Raw genomic sequence first — 18,826 nt, 5'->3', positions numbered from 1 at the left:
GGCCTGTGCTTGCACCTACTTCCCCCCAGCTGTTATCAGCAGCTCCTAGGTCTTCTGTAGACCATTTATTACTAATGCCTAACCAAGCATTTTCCATGTTACCTTCCTCTGAGTTTTCCTGCTTGGGGAAAAAGGGCCAATTGTCCAGTCCATTGGCTTGGCTATCTGACAGACTAGAAAAACCCCAGGAATCATTACTAACTGTTGGATCCCAGTTTGCCAGCCAGGGCTCTGTTTCCAAGGCTTCAGGGACACCACTGCTAATCACTTCAGTGACTGCTGTTGCTGTCCTATCTGTCACTAGGTCATCTGCATTATCTAGGCAAGGATTATCACAGCTTGTGCTGGCAGCATCAGCTGCCTTGGGCAGCAGTGTCCACTGTTCTTCAGCAGCAGCTTGATCTTTAGTACCAGTACTACCATTTGGGAGGTGGGAGATGCTATTATCTTCAGTTCCTTTACCAGACTCTTCTGCATTGAATAATTCAGCATCACATAGATCACTTCCAGTATCTGGAGGGTACTTGCCTGTGTGGTCTAGGTCAACATGTGCCCTCATGTTAATACACTCCATGGATGTACTCTGTCCAGTACCACTGTCACTTTGATCTAAGGCCTCCTCAAATGTATTTTCATGGTCCTCATCCCAGATACCAAGGACTCTCTCAGCTTCAGAGCCAGTGCTTTCTATAGTCTTACAGTTGTACACCCCTATTTTGTCCCCACTTTCCAGCCCTGTGCTCAACGATGGTATTTCTCTATCCGTCTCCTCAATGACACTGACCTGTTTGAATTCTTCTTCTGTAGAGTTCTCTAGGTTAGCGCCACTAGCTCTCCCAGTATCCCCATAATTATCTTCAAACTCATGTAAACCTTCTACCTCTGTGCTGACTAGAATTTCAAGATCTGATTTTGCTAAACCGTTATGAAATTCTGCCTCACTGCTTCCTTTGGTTTCATAGCCTTGCTCTTCCAGTTCCTCTGTATGTTCTACCTCCTTGTAGTTAGCTCCAGTCTCTACCTTTTCACTTGGCTTGACACCTGCCCACTCGTCTTCCTCATGCTCTTCCTCTGCCTTTTGCACATCACATGGGAGTGGTTCATCCAACAAGCTATCAGTTCCCAGGATGGGTGCCTCAAAACTGGTTACATTCTCTAAAGGCTGATTGGTCACCACATCTTTCCACACGACACTTTTGGCATCCAACTGGTCCTCCAGTGAAGTCCTCTGGTTTTCGCTTACAGAAGCTGGCCCTGGTGCAGCATCCTCCTGCTCACCTACCGCAGGCCAAACATTAGCAGGCAGAGTACCCATGGATTCGCTTGAGGTTTGCTCTGCCCCGGGGAAAAGCAAAGAACTGCCTGCAGTAATTTCCTGGCTGATACTGGGTGTGCTAACATCTAGGCCCCAGCTGAGTGAACCTAGATCAGTTTGAGATCTGTTAGTATCTTCAGATGACCCACTGTTTGGGGTTTCCTCCATGATCAGGTTACACAGGGAAAGACTTTTTGAAGAATCAGGCTTTAAGCAGACAGAAAAGCAAAGAAAAAACACAAGATGAAAAAGATAAAGGCGGACTTGATGACAAAACACAACATCTATATTTTACAAGAGCAATTTAAATCTAAAGAATGAAATGACTAGATTAGGCAATTTTAGGAAAAGCTATGTGATTTGCAACATCTGAAGGCAATAAATTGTAATGCAAAAGAGCAGCACTGATACACAAAACCAGAAAACTATGCATTACACCACAATGATTAAAGAAGTCTCTAGAGTGGTTGTGATTTTGGAGGGAGGTTTGCTTACCGGCTGCACCAATTCGCTGCTTGTCTGTATAGAACGAAGTCATACACATAAAACACAGAAAAGAAGAACATGATTTACTTTGATACAGCAGCAGTTCATTAATTAGGAGCTCTCTTACCAGCTGCAGTTACCTATCAGAGTGGGGAAGGAGCGGCAGGTCCTTTCCCACCACTCCACCCAAGACTAATTCTAGGCCTGTGAATTTCAAACCTCTGAATTACATTATAAAAAAAGTTCTTCATGTATGTTGAATATTGATCACCTCTTGCTTTCCCCTGTGAGTCACCAACATTTTTATTTCAAATGTTTAGCTATGAAGCACACCGGACTTTTTAAAAAAGAGAGAAAAGATGAAAAAATTATAATACATAATAAATAAATACATAACATTAAAAACAATAAATAAAACTGTGCAGAAAGAAGACATTAATAAAGCTATCTAATCTAAGTTTAGAGCAATACATGCTCAACATTTCTGGTTTATTTCATGTGGTCCAGATATTTGCAGCCTTGAAATTTTGGCTAGACTACATACATGACTGTTTTTATCAAGCCTTATTTAATATCACTCAATAAAAGGACATACGCATTTAATGTACATCATACGTGGAATGTGAAAAAAACAGTGCTGTGTATCTGAATATGTTCACAGATTTCTGTACTGGCTGAAGCTACAAAAGGTCAAACATGAACATATCAGGCTCCATGTCAAGTCAACCCAGGAAACTCCATTACATATAGTCAAAAGAAAGCTCACAAAAATGGGTTGTTTTCTTCCTGCAGATCATTTAATGTGATTTGGCACCAGGAGGAAGAAGGAAGGATTCATTCAGTTTCCTATAGCAGTGTTTTCTTTTGGGAGTAACTCCAGTTCACTGTATTTCCCACAAAGACAAATTCTGTCTTTACTCCTGGTTTTGAGAAAATGGTTGTCCACTGGGTTAATGGACACCGTCAGGTATTTAAAACAAGTGACTTATATCCATTATTACCTTCTAATAGCTATACTTTGGGCATAATAAAAGCAACACACTTAGCTGTAGTGATTATGAATCTTTTAGCCTACATTTCTGACATCCTTTAGGTTTTGTAGGCTAAGAAACAGATTATTTTTTGTTGTTGTTAGTTTTAAAAGATACTGAATGGCTTCATATACTTGAAAGAGTTTTTTCATGGTCTGTGAATTCTTTATCTTGGATTTTGGCAAAAGAATTGTAAATCTGAGTTTAAGTTACAAAATCAGAGGCACAGAAATACTATTATGCATGTCAGGCTTACCGTCCATAGATCCCATGGCAATGTCTAGAAAAAGTAGTGAAAAAAAGAGCTTGTCAGAAAAATACCATCCCTGTACACTATGTCCAGCATGCTACACAACAATGCTCATTAAACGAGGAGAACTTATTTATAAGCATGCTTATAGTACATACATATTTTATATATTAGCACATGTCCACGTGTGTGTGTGTGTCTGTACATATCTGCATAATACTTTTGGTTATAAAGGATGGGAAGTATGCAATGCATTGTGGTATTTTCCACTTCAAAGTACTTGTTGCTTTCCAGCAAACTCACATTGCTGTGTGCATGAGTAATGGCCAGGTTTGGAGCTGGGGACTGAGTGACTTTCAATAGGTATACGAGCCTCTGCAAGGTGTCAGCCTTAAAGAGCTTACAAAGTTGGGGTTTTCTAGCCAGTCAAAAATGACAGAGCTATCTACTGAAAGTAGCCTTCCTCAAAACACTGACACTAGAAAGGAAAATGGCATACTATTTGTGAAAGGAAATAAGAAAGTTGACTAATATTTTCTTTTTCTTGTCCAGTCTGTTAATCAATGCTAGTGACCTCTCAACAGAAGAGCTAAACAGACAAATGAAAAAAAAAGCAGCAGACTTCATGCCAAATATTTATAGCCCACCACATGAGACGGAACTCTGCTGGTTCGTATCAAAAGAGAAGAGAACCAGACAGATTTAGAAAGGTCCCTTCTAATGCAGCCATAGAAACAGAAAAGCAGCTGAAGGAAGGACAGACCAGGGCTCACCTACGGTGGTTGAATCACCCTGGCAGAGCAGTGGAGGGAGGTAATTAATTAAATTAACAACAGACAAGTCATGCCAGGCCTTCCAAGGCATCATGCACAGATGACTACTCCTGTCTTCACATTCACACCTCAGCTGTTTGCTGAATGGAAAATATCCATGACTGAAGCAAAAACTATACACATATGGAAATACTATATAAGGCTCTCTTCTTAATCTCCCTACAAGCACAGGGCTCTGCAGCCACAGGTTTCATTCCCTCTATACTGCCATAGTAATGACCCTGTCAGCACCAGGGAAAACAAGACCCAGACTGCAGGGCTGTCTTCCCTTCTAAAATCACGGTGTTCTGACCCATCCACAGCTCTTGTAGATGTGGGCCATTCTTTCTCATATGCCTTTGTTCTGCAGAAAGGTGAAAGGAGCGAGTAAAGGTGCTCAGTGAATTCTTCCTATGGCTCTAGATGAAAAGTTACTATGTAACTTTTTAAATATAAATTTTCTACAAAAATTATATTCTGTATTTTGTGGCATAGTTGAATATAAAATAACTGGTTTTCACCAAAGTAATAAACTTTTCTACAGTCTGTACAATATGGTGTCAGAACAAATATGTTCTGTCATAAAAGTATCTTTTGTTTAATGATCTCACTACTCTAATCAGCATTATTATAAAACAAGCTGAAGGAGTAGTTAGCAAAGTCGCACTTAGTCTTTTCTGTAACTGCTGAATGCTATGGAATGTCATTTGCCTTCCCCTTCCTTTTCTCTGTTTAAAGGGAGAAAAAGCATAATAAGTAAAATGCACAAAGCTTGTGCTAGAATGGAAAACTTCTCGTAGCAAATCTCAATAAGAAAATTCAGCTAATGTTCAGAGTGTTGACAGTACATTCTTTTCTGACAGCACATACCTTGTCAGAGATCACTACAGATCTCATTACATAACTAGGGCTTCACACTGAATAAGAAATTAACTGAGGTAGAGATCAGCAGAGAATCAGGACCATCTCAGCCTTAAAGCTTCTTGTCTTCTCACTCCTTTCCAGTGCTGCATTTCTGAACAGCTGATAAGTCTTCTCATGTCTCACAGAACAAGCCAGATTAATGATAGGTCTTGCTAACAGTGTATTAACATTGTTTCTTTGTGTACAAAACAGGAATACAGACATGCTGGCCATGAGATCTCCCCTACTTTGCTACCTGCCCTCTGGGTAGTGAGGGTGAATTCTACATTTTAAAATAGCATATCCTGCAGGATAAGCCAATGAATATCAGCAACTTGATATATTAGCATTTTCTTTTTTTTTTTTTTTTTTGGTTTTCATCTTTTTTTTCATATTGCTGCAAAAACTACCATTAGAAATATTACTATTGAATGTAGACTTTTAATAACACAACATTCTACAAGAAAACACCCTATTCCATACTCTAATTTTCCTTGAGATTAGGTCTAAAGTAGATTAACAGCAAAAGCACTCAGATCATACCACTGCTTGATACAGAAACTCCATTACAGTAAAGCAACTACATGCTGACTCCATGAGACCTAGGTCCTCTAAGGCATCTTTCCAGACATGAAGAATCAAAGTCAGGTCAGAAAAGTTGCCAGAAAAACAAGCACTGGAGAATAATAATGTTTACACTAAGAGTTATTATAACGATGGACAGGAATAGCATGCTAAAGTCAAGGCCAAGATACCAGCAACCATTCTCATCAGCAGACATCTCATTTTACCACCTAACAATTTCCTCTCCTTCCAATACATCATCAAGTACATAGTTACTGACGGGAAGACAGAAGGCTGACTTGTGCTTCTCAGGAAGATAAAATTTTCAGATACTTCCTATTAATTCATGAGACAAAGCTTTTCTACCAAACACAGTATATTGCATTCATACACTTTGATTATGTTGAGGCAAAGAGATACCTGAGACATGGGTGAATGACCAGCTCCTGTAGATACTGCTTCTGGCTTGAAAGGGTCGAAGTCCAAATCCAGTAACGATTCCTCTTTCTTAGCTTCAGGTACTTCATTCTTTCAGAAGAGAAATATAATTCTTGAAAAACTTATCTTTTAAAAGCTGCTATGGGCAGTAAAATATTAAAATGATCAAGAAAAAAATAAAACACTCCACAGATTTACTAGCTGTGGTGCACACAAAGGGGAGGAAGCTCTGAAGATTTTCCTGAGCTTTAGCACAAGTCTTACTTTTATGAGATTCACTCTTATGATGTCTTTGTTTTCTCTGTAGTAGAGCTTTGCCTTTTCAGGCTAAACAGTCACTGCCCTTTCAAAGAAGTGTTGAGTGTGCATCACTTGATGGTGAAGGCCCTTTTAAAGGGCTTTGAGACATACATCAAAGTTAAATAATACATAAATGACACCCAATGTCCATACATTCTAATAAGTTAGTCTCTCCCCAAACACAAACATTAGTAAAAAGCCAATACAGAAGGATCTAAAGGCATTTGAATTAAGTTTTAATTCTGAACATGTATAGCAATTTACAATTAATGTTGTCTTTGGCTCTAAACTTTAGGAAACATCTGACAGTAAGGCACTGAAAGGTTGCCCAGTAAACCTGCCCACTGAAAGGCTGCTAAGTAAGGTTGCCCAGAGTAGTCATGGATATTCCATCCCTAAAAGTGTTCAAAGCCAAGTTGGATGGGGCTTTGAAGAACCTGGTCTTGTGAGAGCTGTCCCTGTCCATGGCAGAGGGGATGGAACTAGAGGATCTTTAAGGTCTCTTTCAACCAAAACCATTTCATGATTCTATGATATGCTCTTATTAAACCAGATTACCATGGTAGAGTCTTTTTTGGTTTGCAATTAATAAATTAGCCAAGGCCTCTGAGGTCACTATAAAAATATATACACATATATATGTTCAATGGGCTACAGGTCTTTTCTGCTATAAATTAACCTGAAAAAACTATTGGTGTGTTTCACCATAGAGTTATTAGTGAAACTATATCTGAGATTTAATAATCATTAATTGTAAATATTCTAGGCAAGCATCTTGGTCTTGCTAACAAGTACTACCTACTGCTAGTTGTTCAGTTAAACAGTGAGAGAGCTTGTATGACTGGGCAAGTCTACTGCAATGTGGCACATATAAACCCAGCAAAACTAGGAGATAATAATAATCATAGTGATGATGACAATGATAGTGAAATTAATGAGCAAAGACTTTGTTATTAAAACATTTAAGAGTATAAACGTTCCAAATTACTGTTACTATTGGTAAACAGATGTTCAAAGTTAGGTAATTAATGGCTTCCGTTATGCCACAAAACACCTTAACTCTCTGTGTGATCTGCAAACATGGTCAACAGAGCTACTCAGCTCCCATGTTGGGAATGACAGAGTGACCTAGAACTCTTCAGTTTATAAGAGGTGCTAGGGGTGATGTGATAAGGGGTGATGTGATATGGGGTGATGTCTACACCAGTGTGAGAGGCAGAGAGGTTTGGCTACTCCCTGATTCTTCAGGGAGGCAGGAAAGCAGTTGGCAGCAAAGTTGATGGGGGAAAATGTAAAATAAAGAAGTGGTGCTGCTCTATGTGGCACAGGGTCCAGCTGGGGACCTTCTTGGCTTCAGGTAATGTGAATGTGAAAAATGTACACATGCTGAAAGAGTGAATAAATTTGTGGCAAAGTAGTCTGCTTACTAAATTGGTAGAAATCATGTTGAGGAAACCCCAGAGCAGCAAAAGAATGGAGGCTAAGAGACTAGTAGAAGAGGGTGTCAGGAGTACCAACACTGCTTGCCCTCATTTGTCTTCTTCCTTTGGCCTGCTGGCATCACTGGTGATGAAGGATAACTGGTCTGATACACTGAAGCCAGCATTATAGTCTCACACTTTAAAAAGTCAAACCCACCACTCCGACCAGTGACCAACATTACATTTATTCTCTCATGCCTTCCATCGAGTGTATTTAGATTTTGTCACATATGCTCTTGAGGCACTAATACTCATATGGTCATACAACTTGATGAAACAACAGCATGTGCTGGCATATAATCAGAATTGGATGGAGACATAAAAGATATCTCCTTTCACTGAGGTTTGAGAATGAAATTGCTACCTTTCAGGACTGAATCAAATTAACAGGAGTCTTCCTTAGGCCACAGACCAGATAAGGTATTGGAAGTCACAGGGTATTGATCACTGATTGCCAAGTTACCCATGCCCCTCAGACCAAAATGAAGAGAATGCTCATCTTGACTTTAATGACAAAGCCCCAAATAAACATACAGAGTACCTAAGATACTGCATTACTCGGAGATGCAGGAGAAACAGGAACCTCAGGAAATCCCTCGATAAGGGACAAAGCTATGACTGCCAAATATACTGTATTTATTCCACAACAGCATGATGAAGCATGAATAAATTAAACATTTGAAAGAGGCAGCTGTGGCAGAAGCAAGGCTGTACCTCTCAGAGGTATATACAAGGTGTGAAGAAGGCAAAGAAACCTTCAAGGACTACAAGAAACGTTACCCTCTCTCTGTACAAGCCTTAAAATAGCTTTAGCAGTCATGGACCATTCACTTTAGAGCTGTCAGGTACACTCAGACACAATATGTATCTGTAGGGAGCATATAAAGGCCTACAATGTCCAAATTAGTAACTGGACAGTAGGGAGGAATGTGATATGAAGAAAAGGAGACATAAAGCAAGGAACACACATTTCTGAATCATCCTTTCATCTGGTCAAACAGATATTTCATCTTCTCACCTCCTTCTTTTACTAGGCAGTAATTAAGTCCATTTTTGACAATGAATAATGTGAATAACTGTTGAATCAGTGCACAAATATTCAACATCACCAAGCAGAGCTGCCTTTCACCATCTTGCACTAATGCAGTGAATGCATCAGTACTGCTTAGTAAAGAAGGAGGAACAACAACAATTACAGGATATTTGTTTTTCAAGAAACAAAAATTTGGCCTATTTGTAATCCTCTCCCAAACACTGTACTAAAGCAGCAAAGCTCTTCTCATCTGTCTCTTGGTTTTGTGCCTCTGCAGGACCAGTGTCTGCAGGAGCAGTGGTGGTCCCTTGGGAAGTACCACTGGCAGGCTCTGCAGGCCAAATAGCTTTCTCCATACTGCTCAACAAGGGCTTAGAGAGTTTGGGAGGAGCCCTAAACATAAGAGGAGTAAGCCCATATTTCCTGTGGAATTCATGCTTTATATTTTCCTTAACTGGTTCACGTACACAAGGATACAAAATCTATACATCACATTATTTGAGTATGCCTGTACATACTCAGAGATCTTAAATATAGCAAAGATGCTTTAGTGATGCAGGTGGGTTTTGTGGAGGCAGAAGTGCAAATGATTGATGAGAAGGTGGTCAGGGAATAGCTTAGGATACTTCCTGGTCATTGACTGTGGAGGAGGGAAGGACATAAGTCACTCACTAAAGGGAGATCCATTTTCCTTGAGAGACAAGGAAAATATTTCAGTTCTCAGAAGCACGCCCACTTTAATTATGCCATTCCATTTCTATGCCAATCTCTCACAGAAAGGCTATAAGGATTCTGGAAATGTGACTTACACTAATTTAAAGCCTTGTTCTGGTGTCATCTCTTAATGGAAAAGCAAACCAGTTTCATTTCTGCTTCCTTGGATGGCCTGACGTACACATGTTAGTTAGATACAGTATTTAATGCAAGGGGTCAATATCTAGCACAGGTTACACCAACTCTTACCACTGATTTCAAGGTTCATGCTCCTACAGTAATTAATTCCTATGAAGGCAAGGTACATTGATGCCTGACATCTCCCTTCAGAAAGAGTGCCTACCAGCAGCTACATTCTGGGAGTAGCCTTTAATTCTTTAATTGTTTATTTTAACTTGAAGGAAAAGAAGTCCTTTCCAAATAGATCTCTACACACAGCAATGCCTGTTTCTCCCTACCACAAGAAAACAAAGCATCACATGTTCTAATTGTATAAAATGCATTTTTCATTGCTCTGCCTTTGTTCTCCTGTGTTGTCAAATGAGTTAGAAGAAACCAATAATTCAAATGAAAACAGACATTCCTACATTCTGCATAAGCTTCAGATCTACATACTATCCAATCTATCAGATGCAGGCTCGGATTTCAGAGTCACAGTTACAATGAAAGAAAGGGTCCATTATTGCAAAAAAACATAATAATTTTAATTATGTAAAAGCTGAATAGCTGATTACAAATTTTATGGACTTATTTTGCACAATTCTGGCTTTTCTGTTTATTATATGTAACTTAGAAATATCATTATAAGATAAAATGAATTTTGAACCCTTCTCTACTGCACAGCTACTGTTTCTATGAGCAAAGCCAAGTGAATGAAACATCTAGCTGGTTTTTATACCTATAAAAATCAGTCGAGTTTCATTTTTTAAAAATCACTCAACAGAAAGACAGAATACTCTTAAATGAAGGAAACAGAAGAGATTTTGATGAAGGAAACAGAAGTAATGAAGGATCTCTGAAGTTTCACTTGAGATGCTTAGCATTAAAAAAAAGCATCTTAGATCAACTCTCAGCTAGTAACACAACCTGGATGCCTTTAAATCTCAAACATGACTGTATCACAGTATTTTCAGTCAGACCTCTCAGAAACTGCTCTTTTTTTCAATATGTTAGCAGTGTCAGCCCTTTTGAGTGATTATGTGTGGCCTATTCAAAGGCAAAACATCATATGTGTAACTCTTTCATGATAACAGAAAGTGGTAATTGTGCCTCTGCCTTGTACCTTCGCCCTCCTCCTCCTCCCCCCATGAAGATCAGCCCCCAGGGCTGAAGTCTTGGAGAACTTAGGGTGATTACATGGCTGGACTGCTACACAATTCACTGAGGCTTACCTGTGATGGGGTTGTCACATTGATTTCTGGGACAAAGTTGTCGTCAAATAAGTTAATGATGTTCTCCTGTTGCAACTCCTTTGTGGGTGTGAGCTTAGGCAGTGGTGGGACTGGCGGACCTTTCCTCAGCTAGGCAGACAGCAAAAATGTCACAAACTAGTTCAGGCATAAAAGAAAATCTTTAAACTAGACCTAAACAAATTGTCTTAGGTTTTTACTTTGGTTGCTTCACCCTAAATAAGCCATGGGAATAAGCCATGTATGGAATGGAACTGTTTAGCTGTTCACCACCAAGTACTTGGAAATAAACATTATGGGAAGAGCAAAACAACCCTATGCTTCAAAGTCATTAAAACTCAAGGTTTCAGATTTGATACAAAAGCAAGTCCTGGTTGGTTTTTTCTGTTGCAACAGGCACCCAGTGCAAGACACTAGCTCTTCTATGTGGCCCATAGCTGGAACAATGCCTCTGCAGCTTTTTGGCTTCTTGAGTTCATCTGTGTTTAGCTTTGGGACTTTGTCACTGCCCACCTGTTGCTAGCCTCAGAGTGTACTTAATGCTAGGGCCATATCATCTCTGGGACCTATGGCACTTCAAAGGTGCCTAGTTCACTACATTCCTCCTGCTCTCCAGAGATTCACATACCTATGACAAACTAATTGCTTGGAATAATACAAAATAGTATTGGATAATTTTTAAATCTATCAAAACCCCAAGAAAATAAATCCACACAAAAAAAAAAAAAATCCTCAGGTGGTATAGGGATATAACACCATTGGCACCAGCAAGGCTGAGTCCTACCAGGTGAATACTCAGGCAGTAAGTTGTCACATTTTGGGAGACCAGAGAAAATAAACATGCTCATTAGATACAAAATTAGTTTTCTTCTGATGTGCAGACAGCATAGAAACAGCAATCAGCACAGAAGCTATCCCAATTCCAAAATCATCCAGAACATCAACATGTGTCTTTGAAGTATCATATACAACTCATGCTACAGATGGAACCGATGAATGAAACCAATTCTTATTTTACCAATACTAGTGAGAATAGAACTTACTCCATTGATTACAACAGTGTCAAACTTCCCAATCAGTGTTTAAAACAACCAATAAGACTTTAACAATCAGTAATTAGCAGAGCAATACTTCAACAAGCTTTATTTTTCATTGTTTTAGAGATTGGCCAGATCAGCGGTACTCATTGGCTAATTTTTCCCCAGGTAAACATAAATTTGAAGATGAATGAAGAGCAGAAATATATAATGTACAAAAATTCACAAGGGGGTTTTAGAAATAGGATTTTCAAACTGTCATTGCTGGTATATAGGTCCTTAGCGACAATGCAACTTTTTAAGAAGTGTTTTGCTTTGTCACTGCAAGTCCCACGAATTCACCAGTCACCTAACATTTTCTTCATTCCCCTAATATAAAAAACCATTCTCTATTCATGTTCTGACACAGACATGAACAGCTGATGAACAGAACAGACTGCAACAGAACCAGTAGCCTCCCTGCCACTACCCAGGCACAGCCTTGATGAAAAATCCACCACATCCATCATCTCAGCCATCTCTCACTGCACAATAGGTCGGGTCCCTGTGCCAGGTATCTCCTTACCTGTGTAGGTGACTTAGGTCGAGCTGGTGCTGGAGACGCTGGTGCCAGCATATGATTGGGACCAGCAGTGGGGCTGGGCAGGGGAGAGACCTCCTCTGGTGGGGACGGTGTTTTTGCAAAGCGCAGTGGACCTGAATCACTAGACAAAAGCAAAGGAATGGCAAGGACATATGTATCCTGTTGACTTATAGCCTTCAAAATCGGATGCAACAGTTGAACTGCATCCCTGATGTAATGTCAGGGACCACAAAAGACAGTACACACTGGAGATGAATGAAGCCACTATATAGTGACTAAAACTAAAATTGCAATTAAAGACAATTAAGATTCAGTGTCAAAAGAAGTTTTAATTTTGAATGATCATGATTTTTGGAACATCTGTTTGCCTGGTCATTCTAACTTGAAGAAAATGAGTACCTGCATTTTTTCAGATTCTGTACTTGAAATACCACTTCACTTATAAATTTATAACTATTATAAAATGTGAAATGGATTTACTGTCTTCATTTCACAGAACACAACACTCTGAAGATAAAAAACCCACAGGAAGGCATAATGAATACTGCAAATAATTTTAAAAGCTCAGCAACTTCAGAAAGGTTTCAATAAAACAGAACACAGTCAAGATTATTATAAAGATATCACTACTTAGAAGGACAAATCACAACAATTAAAAACAAGCTGCAGTCTAGTGACTTCAACAGAGCTCTGCTGATACTAAGAAAAGATCTAATGAAGTAATAGAAAGCATCTGCACTTCCCATGAAAGGACCTGGTGCAAACACTGAGAACATATTCAGCTACCTAGATATGCTTAAAGCTTACAGTGAGGGAGGCTATGAATTACAGTACTCAACAACCACAGTACTCAGCAGAAGCGACTCGTACACGTACTCAGGGAGAGCAGAAGCACTACCCGATCGAGACCACAGCATAAACATGATCCTAATGCTAACACAAGAAAAACCGTTCTTTGGAAGGACAAACTCAGCTCACACTCACCACCTCTTTCTGTGGGAATATTAAAAGAGAAAAAATAAGCAGTCATTAAGAAATTTACGTTCCAGGGTGCAATCTTTGCCTTCAGGACAGAGTACTGAGTAGCACACAAGTTCTTAAGATGTTTCTTTTTATGCAGTTCTTTAAAGGAAAGATTAGATATTGTACTTGTCTAGTATCAACTTCTCATGCACCTAAAATGGAAAGTTATTTTATCTCATGAAGACCCACTTCAGAATCTTTTAGAGTATCATCACTAATAAGGAAAGTCAAAATCTATCCAGATTTTCACACAAGGCTCTGCAAACAGGACAGCAAAAGGATATGTGTAACATAGTAACTGAAGTAACTGAAAGTAACTGAAAAAATGGACTTTTAGAAAGCTTTTTTAAAGTAAGTTAACACTACATTAAATGACATCTAGCAATTTCCAGCAAAAATAATTTTGTTGCATAATTCTTCCCAGTGATGGAAGGAATAATTCAGTGGAAACAAGCATGTGCATATTGGACATGGTCTAAAAGACAGAGGCGGATAAAATACCTGCTGGTTACACAATGTGCTTGAAATCTTCCAACACTACATTATTTTACATTGCATAAAAGTGCTTTACAAATCCTTTATGGGAACATAGTCCAGACTGTGAGTCCATCCTAAATGGGCCAAAGTTAACAGTGCCAAAGGCAACATGTAACATACGAGCATGGATTATCACTGAAATAATCTAAAATACTAATTCTAGTGATATGCTTATAAAGTAGTTCTGAATTTTGCATTATGTCAGAAGCTTCAGATTTCATTCTTTGTTCTTCCAAAGTGAGATTAAAACAAATGGAGGAATATCTTCCATATTTTTGAGGCAGATATTATGTTGCTTGGTTAGTCTTAATTGTTGCTAATCTACCTCCATCTCGAGGGCAAATTAGCAGCAACTATGTCAGGAACCAATTTAATTTTTATTTATGCCTCAACATTTGTAAATTTTCCGGCGTTCTTCTTTTCGCTGCTGATTTATGTCCGGCTGATTTATTACCGGAGATAGCTCCGGGAGGCCGCTTGTTGGGTTTCTCGGCTGTTTAGGCTTGTTAGGTTTTCTGCTGCTGTTTTAGGTGCTCTGCAATTCTCAGGGAATTCCCAGGGATGGCCTTGGAGAGCCGACGCTTCAAAGGACGAGGAGAGACTTCTGATCTTGTCTCGGTCTCGGTGTTTATTAATTGTTTATCTAAAAGATTTTCTTTCAGCCCGACAGAGGTCTGCACAGCAAGTCAGCCATGGGCACACTGCGAGCCCCCGGGGCGGTCACTTATCTTTATACTCGAAGTTACGTATACAATATTTATCATTTTACTCCAATACCTTCTACCCTTATTAACCGGTGCACTTTTAGTAATAACCAATCCCAAAGTGCCACCACCACCACAGAAGATGGAGGCCAAGAAGAAGAAGAACAGGACACGCCCCAATTCCTCCATCTTACTTCTTTAGACCCCCCTGTACCAAAATCCTAAACCCTGTGTTTTACACTTTAACTAACTTATCCCTTCACCATTCACCCAGTGAATTCCTCCCAGTCCTCATACAGGTCTCATCTCCTGTGTAGGATCAAAATCCTGCCACCAGACACTTCTGGCAACATTCCAGGATTCCCGAGCCCCCCAAGGGTGGTCTCGGCCTCTCTGCACCTCCATCCTGAGGTGCTGAGATCCCACAAACATTATCTGGCTTTTGTGTTATAAACCGATTTTCTGACACTGGGTGGAAAATTTCTACATGGGCTGAGCACTAAGATGTGCAGAAGGTGCCTGTGAAAAATGCATGTATTTTATGATTGGCTTTTCGCAAATATTAAAATGAGTATAATATGTGTTGTGTTAGAGAGCAATGCTGCATTAATTTTCTTAAGTACTGTGTTAAATATAGTTTTAGGTTATAAAAATTGTTAAAATAGAAACTATGCTATGTAGGATGTTTTGTTTAAAAGAATGGACTTGCAGCGAGATAGCAGCCACAAGACACCTAGTTCTCTCAGAGAAAAAGAATTTATGGCCTTCTTATCGGAAGAAACAAACTTCTTCCCGCCTCGAAGGCGCTATTAGGATTAGAGGGGAGAAGTTGATGAAGACCAGACGGAATCCTGTGTTTGAATGGAATTTACGCATAATGTATGAGGTGTATGAATATGCAACGGGCTATTGTTCTTAAGGGTTAATCCTTTGTTAACGGGGTCCTTTTTCGGGCTCCTGCTGCCCAGAAAGAGGTACCCGGACGTCCGTAACTCTTTGTTTTTATTGTCTCATATTGTCTTGATTCAATTTGTCCAAATTGTTATTACTCTAATTGTATTACTATTTTTATAACCATTTTATTGCTATTAAACTTTTAAAATTTTAAAAACAAGTGATTAACGTTTTTCACAGTGCCTAGCACACAGGAGGGGTGGAGACCGCTGACATTACAGTCCCTAAGCAGGCAACCTCTTTAAAGAACGGGGACTTCGCCTGACATTCAATCAGGGCATCCAAACCTTCCCCCGCTGCTTTGCCAGAGCCTCCCTCTGCAGGGAGAAATCCCCGCTGCCCGGCGCAATTTCCCTCACTGGCCAATGGTGGTCCCACAAGGAGCGGCCTGTGGGAGGCGCCTGAGCACATAAAAGCATTGAACGGCGGTCCAACCACCCCCCGCTGCCTGTTCCTGAGCCGAGTGCCTCGTCTAGAGGTTTGCCTCGGTCGGCCCCTGCTGCCTGCTTCTTCCCTGACTCTTCGCCGTGTCTTCCTCTATTCCGTCTACTCTTCTAAGCTTCGCGGGCTCCCCGCCGCAGCCTGCCCGCCGCTGCGCCCCGTGGCCCGCTCCCCGCGTCCTGCCGCCCCTCGACTGCGGCCATCGCATTCCGGCTGCGGCCATGGCAGCCGCGCTCTCGCGAGAGCTGGGCAGCCTCCCCCGGCGGGGAGCGCGGGCGCCACCTGCCGGTGCATGCCGCCGGTGGAGGCCGCGGCCATGGCGGTAGCGCTCTGGCGCGGGCCTCCTTCCTCTCTCTCCGTCTTTCCTTTCCCTTCTCTGCTTAACTTTCTATCCCTCTCCAGTAGGGACACATATCCTTCTTAATCATTAAATAGTTCTCAGATATAACATTTGCCTCGTTTGTGTTTCATTTTCTCCAAGAAATCCATTTAAAAAATCCCCTATGGTTTCCCTTAGAGTGGGATGTGAAAAGCTGTAAATTATTGTTTGGATTGCATCTGACTAGCTGGGACTAAATGGAAATTCAGGCTTTATATATTAACTCTAAATATCATTGTGTCTTTATAAGTCTCACTGTTTTACATTTCAACATTTTTTGCACATCAGTATTAGAAATAAAATTATGGCAGAAAGGCTACATTTGTTGTAAGTACAGAAAGTACATTTCTGTTGCCAGTACAAGAAATACTGTAGTGGCATCCACTGACCTTTAGAAAGCACCGTCTGATTTTAAACTCCTTTTGGTTTTGTGCTTTAAAACAAGATTTTTCTTGAAAGTCTAAAAAGATGGTATTTTGTGACATTCTCTTTATTTCAGTTTTTTTTTTTTTTCCTTTTATGATGTACCCTCAGATCTTTACTTTTCCTCATAAGTAGATGAGATAAAAGCTTATGTTCAAAGTTTGGGATTCTCACCTAATAATAGGAGCTAAAAATATATCTCAGTATTTCAAGGCTTTAAACAAGTTATGAGAGTTAGCAACATAGCTGATTTTCTGACATTCTGAGCAGCTAAGAATAAATGAGCTATACATTTAGTTGGTGCAAATTGATGTAACACTCTACAATGAACTTGGCTACATTGAAACAGCCTTCATTCTTTTTTGTTTTTGAAAGGACTTTCTAGAAAAATAGTCAGTGAAGAAGGAAGTTTTACATATTTACTCCTGTTGAGAAGAACTTCATCCCAGATATGTTCATCTACCATCCTGAATAAATAACGCCTGTGACCATGTGTAGGTGTTACACATGGTGTAGGTGGTTACTGCCTATGCTGAAACCCACAAAGTCTACAGCAATGCAATTCATTAGAAAGGCAATAAATTCACCTTGGTGCCCCTTGAATGGTGAAGGCCTTGTCTGCATGCTGATCCCCCAGCTTTGTCATCACTTCATATAGTTTGTGACATAACTGTGAAAACAAAACAGTTGCCTGAGTTTATGTGAACAACTATAACCATGGTTTAAAAAGACATGATTAAAATTATAAATATGGTTTGATACATGATAACTTGATAACTTTATGTTACAGTATAAAACCTTCCAAAAATTCTGAGTGCCATGCATAGCAAAAGCCTAAACAGAAACCCATCAAAATCCCCAGAATCAAAGATAATAGCAGTTCTTAAAAAACATGAGCTGTTTTTTAGAGAACAAGTTCATAAGTATAGCTGACTGCTATGTGAGCTCTGATGAAGGAGGTCATCTGAAGTTTAAAGCAACATGGGCAGCCAAGAAGATCTGTGTTTTCCCCTCAAAAATCTAATCCAAATTTTCACAGAGCTTCAGTAAAGTGAGTTTTCAAAAAAATTTTGGTTCCAATTTGAAGGTTGCTATAGATAATATGTTACTATTTAGCCAGGTACATTCACAAGATTCTCAATGAAACTGCTTGATTTGCCTGACAGTCACTGATAAAATACTGCATTGCTGACAATGCATAAAGCAGACTTGAAGGGAATATTTGACATGTTTTTTTCCTGCTGATTAAATCAAAGAGGTGCTTAGCAATTGGACACAGCAAAAATACTGAAGGCAACAGTAAATTATCAAAATAGAAAGGGAATTTAGTGCTACAACTGATAATGCACTGCAGTCCAAAATTGTAGGGACTACTCCTTCCTTAAGGAGAGAACAAATATGGCAAGTAGAAATTAATATTATTATTAGAGTACAAATCTGGATCTATGGCAAATTCTCCTGTGTGCCTCTGCTGGATTTTTACTATAAGGTATTTTTCAGCTGTCATGCATATCATAATCCATTATACATGAGATAGTCAGTTTTACTCACTAAAGCTATTTCCTTGTGAAACTTGGCTTCAAGGCTGGACACATTTTTGAAGGTGTTCACATAGAAGCCAATTCGTCTACGAAGGATGGCACAAAGAAAGGAAAAAGAGAATAAAAGGAATGTGTGGGAGGGGCACAAAGGCAGATTAATTAACTGTTTTCTGGACTACAAACAACATTCTTGAGTATTACCCTCAGCAAAACAAATGATGAAATGTCAAAATTTCAGACTAATTTGTAATGATTATTTCCATTAGTGCTAAGATATGTCTTTCACACCATCCAGTCAACCAGTTCACATCAGATGTCTTCAGTTTTTTTTTAAGAAGAGTGGAAAAGCATGGTCTCAACTACAGCACAAGCACAGTAAAGGCAAGATGCTCTGGGCTTCCATCTCCCGCCAGACAGCACACAACCATTTCTTGAAAGGAGAAAGGTACCATTCCAGCCCTGTGAGCC

At 39.7% G+C, this 18,826-nt stretch overlaps 1 protein-coding gene across 3 annotated transcripts in view; it reads right to left on the bottom strand.

Moving 5' to 3' along the window:
- AMPH (amphiphysin) overlaps window positions 1-18,826 on the bottom strand; it is a 123,551-nt gene that overhangs the window by 23,343 nt on the left and 81,382 nt on the right. For 2 of the 3 annotated variants that reach the window (XM_058802878.1, XM_058802886.1), the window contains exons 8-14: window positions 18,369-18,444; window positions 17,405-17,487; window positions 12,339-12,477; window positions 10,719-10,847; window positions 5,782-5,889; window positions 3,089-3,112; window positions 1,811-1,834 (exon numbers count right to left, since the gene is read on the bottom strand). In XM_058802878.1, the coding sequence (XP_058658861.1) occupies window positions 1,811-1,834; window positions 3,089-3,112; window positions 5,782-5,889; window positions 10,719-10,847; window positions 12,339-12,477; window positions 17,405-17,487; window positions 18,369-18,444 (583 nt within the window). Of the gene's footprint in view, window positions 1-1,021; window positions 1,523-1,810; window positions 1,835-3,088; window positions 3,113-5,781; window positions 5,890-10,718; window positions 10,848-12,338; window positions 12,478-17,404; window positions 17,488-18,368; window positions 18,445-18,826 lie in introns of all 3 variants that reach the window. The other variant, XM_058802894.1, reaches the window with a different exon arrangement.

This window comes from Ammospiza caudacuta, chromosome 1, assembly GCF_027887145.1.
Source record: "Ammospiza caudacuta isolate bAmmCau1 chromosome 1, bAmmCau1.pri, whole genome shotgun sequence".
NCBI classification, from domain to species: Eukaryota; Metazoa; Chordata; class Aves; order Passeriformes; family Passerellidae; genus Ammospiza; species Ammospiza caudacuta.
This window is presented reverse-complemented; position numbering and strand designations above follow the sequence as displayed.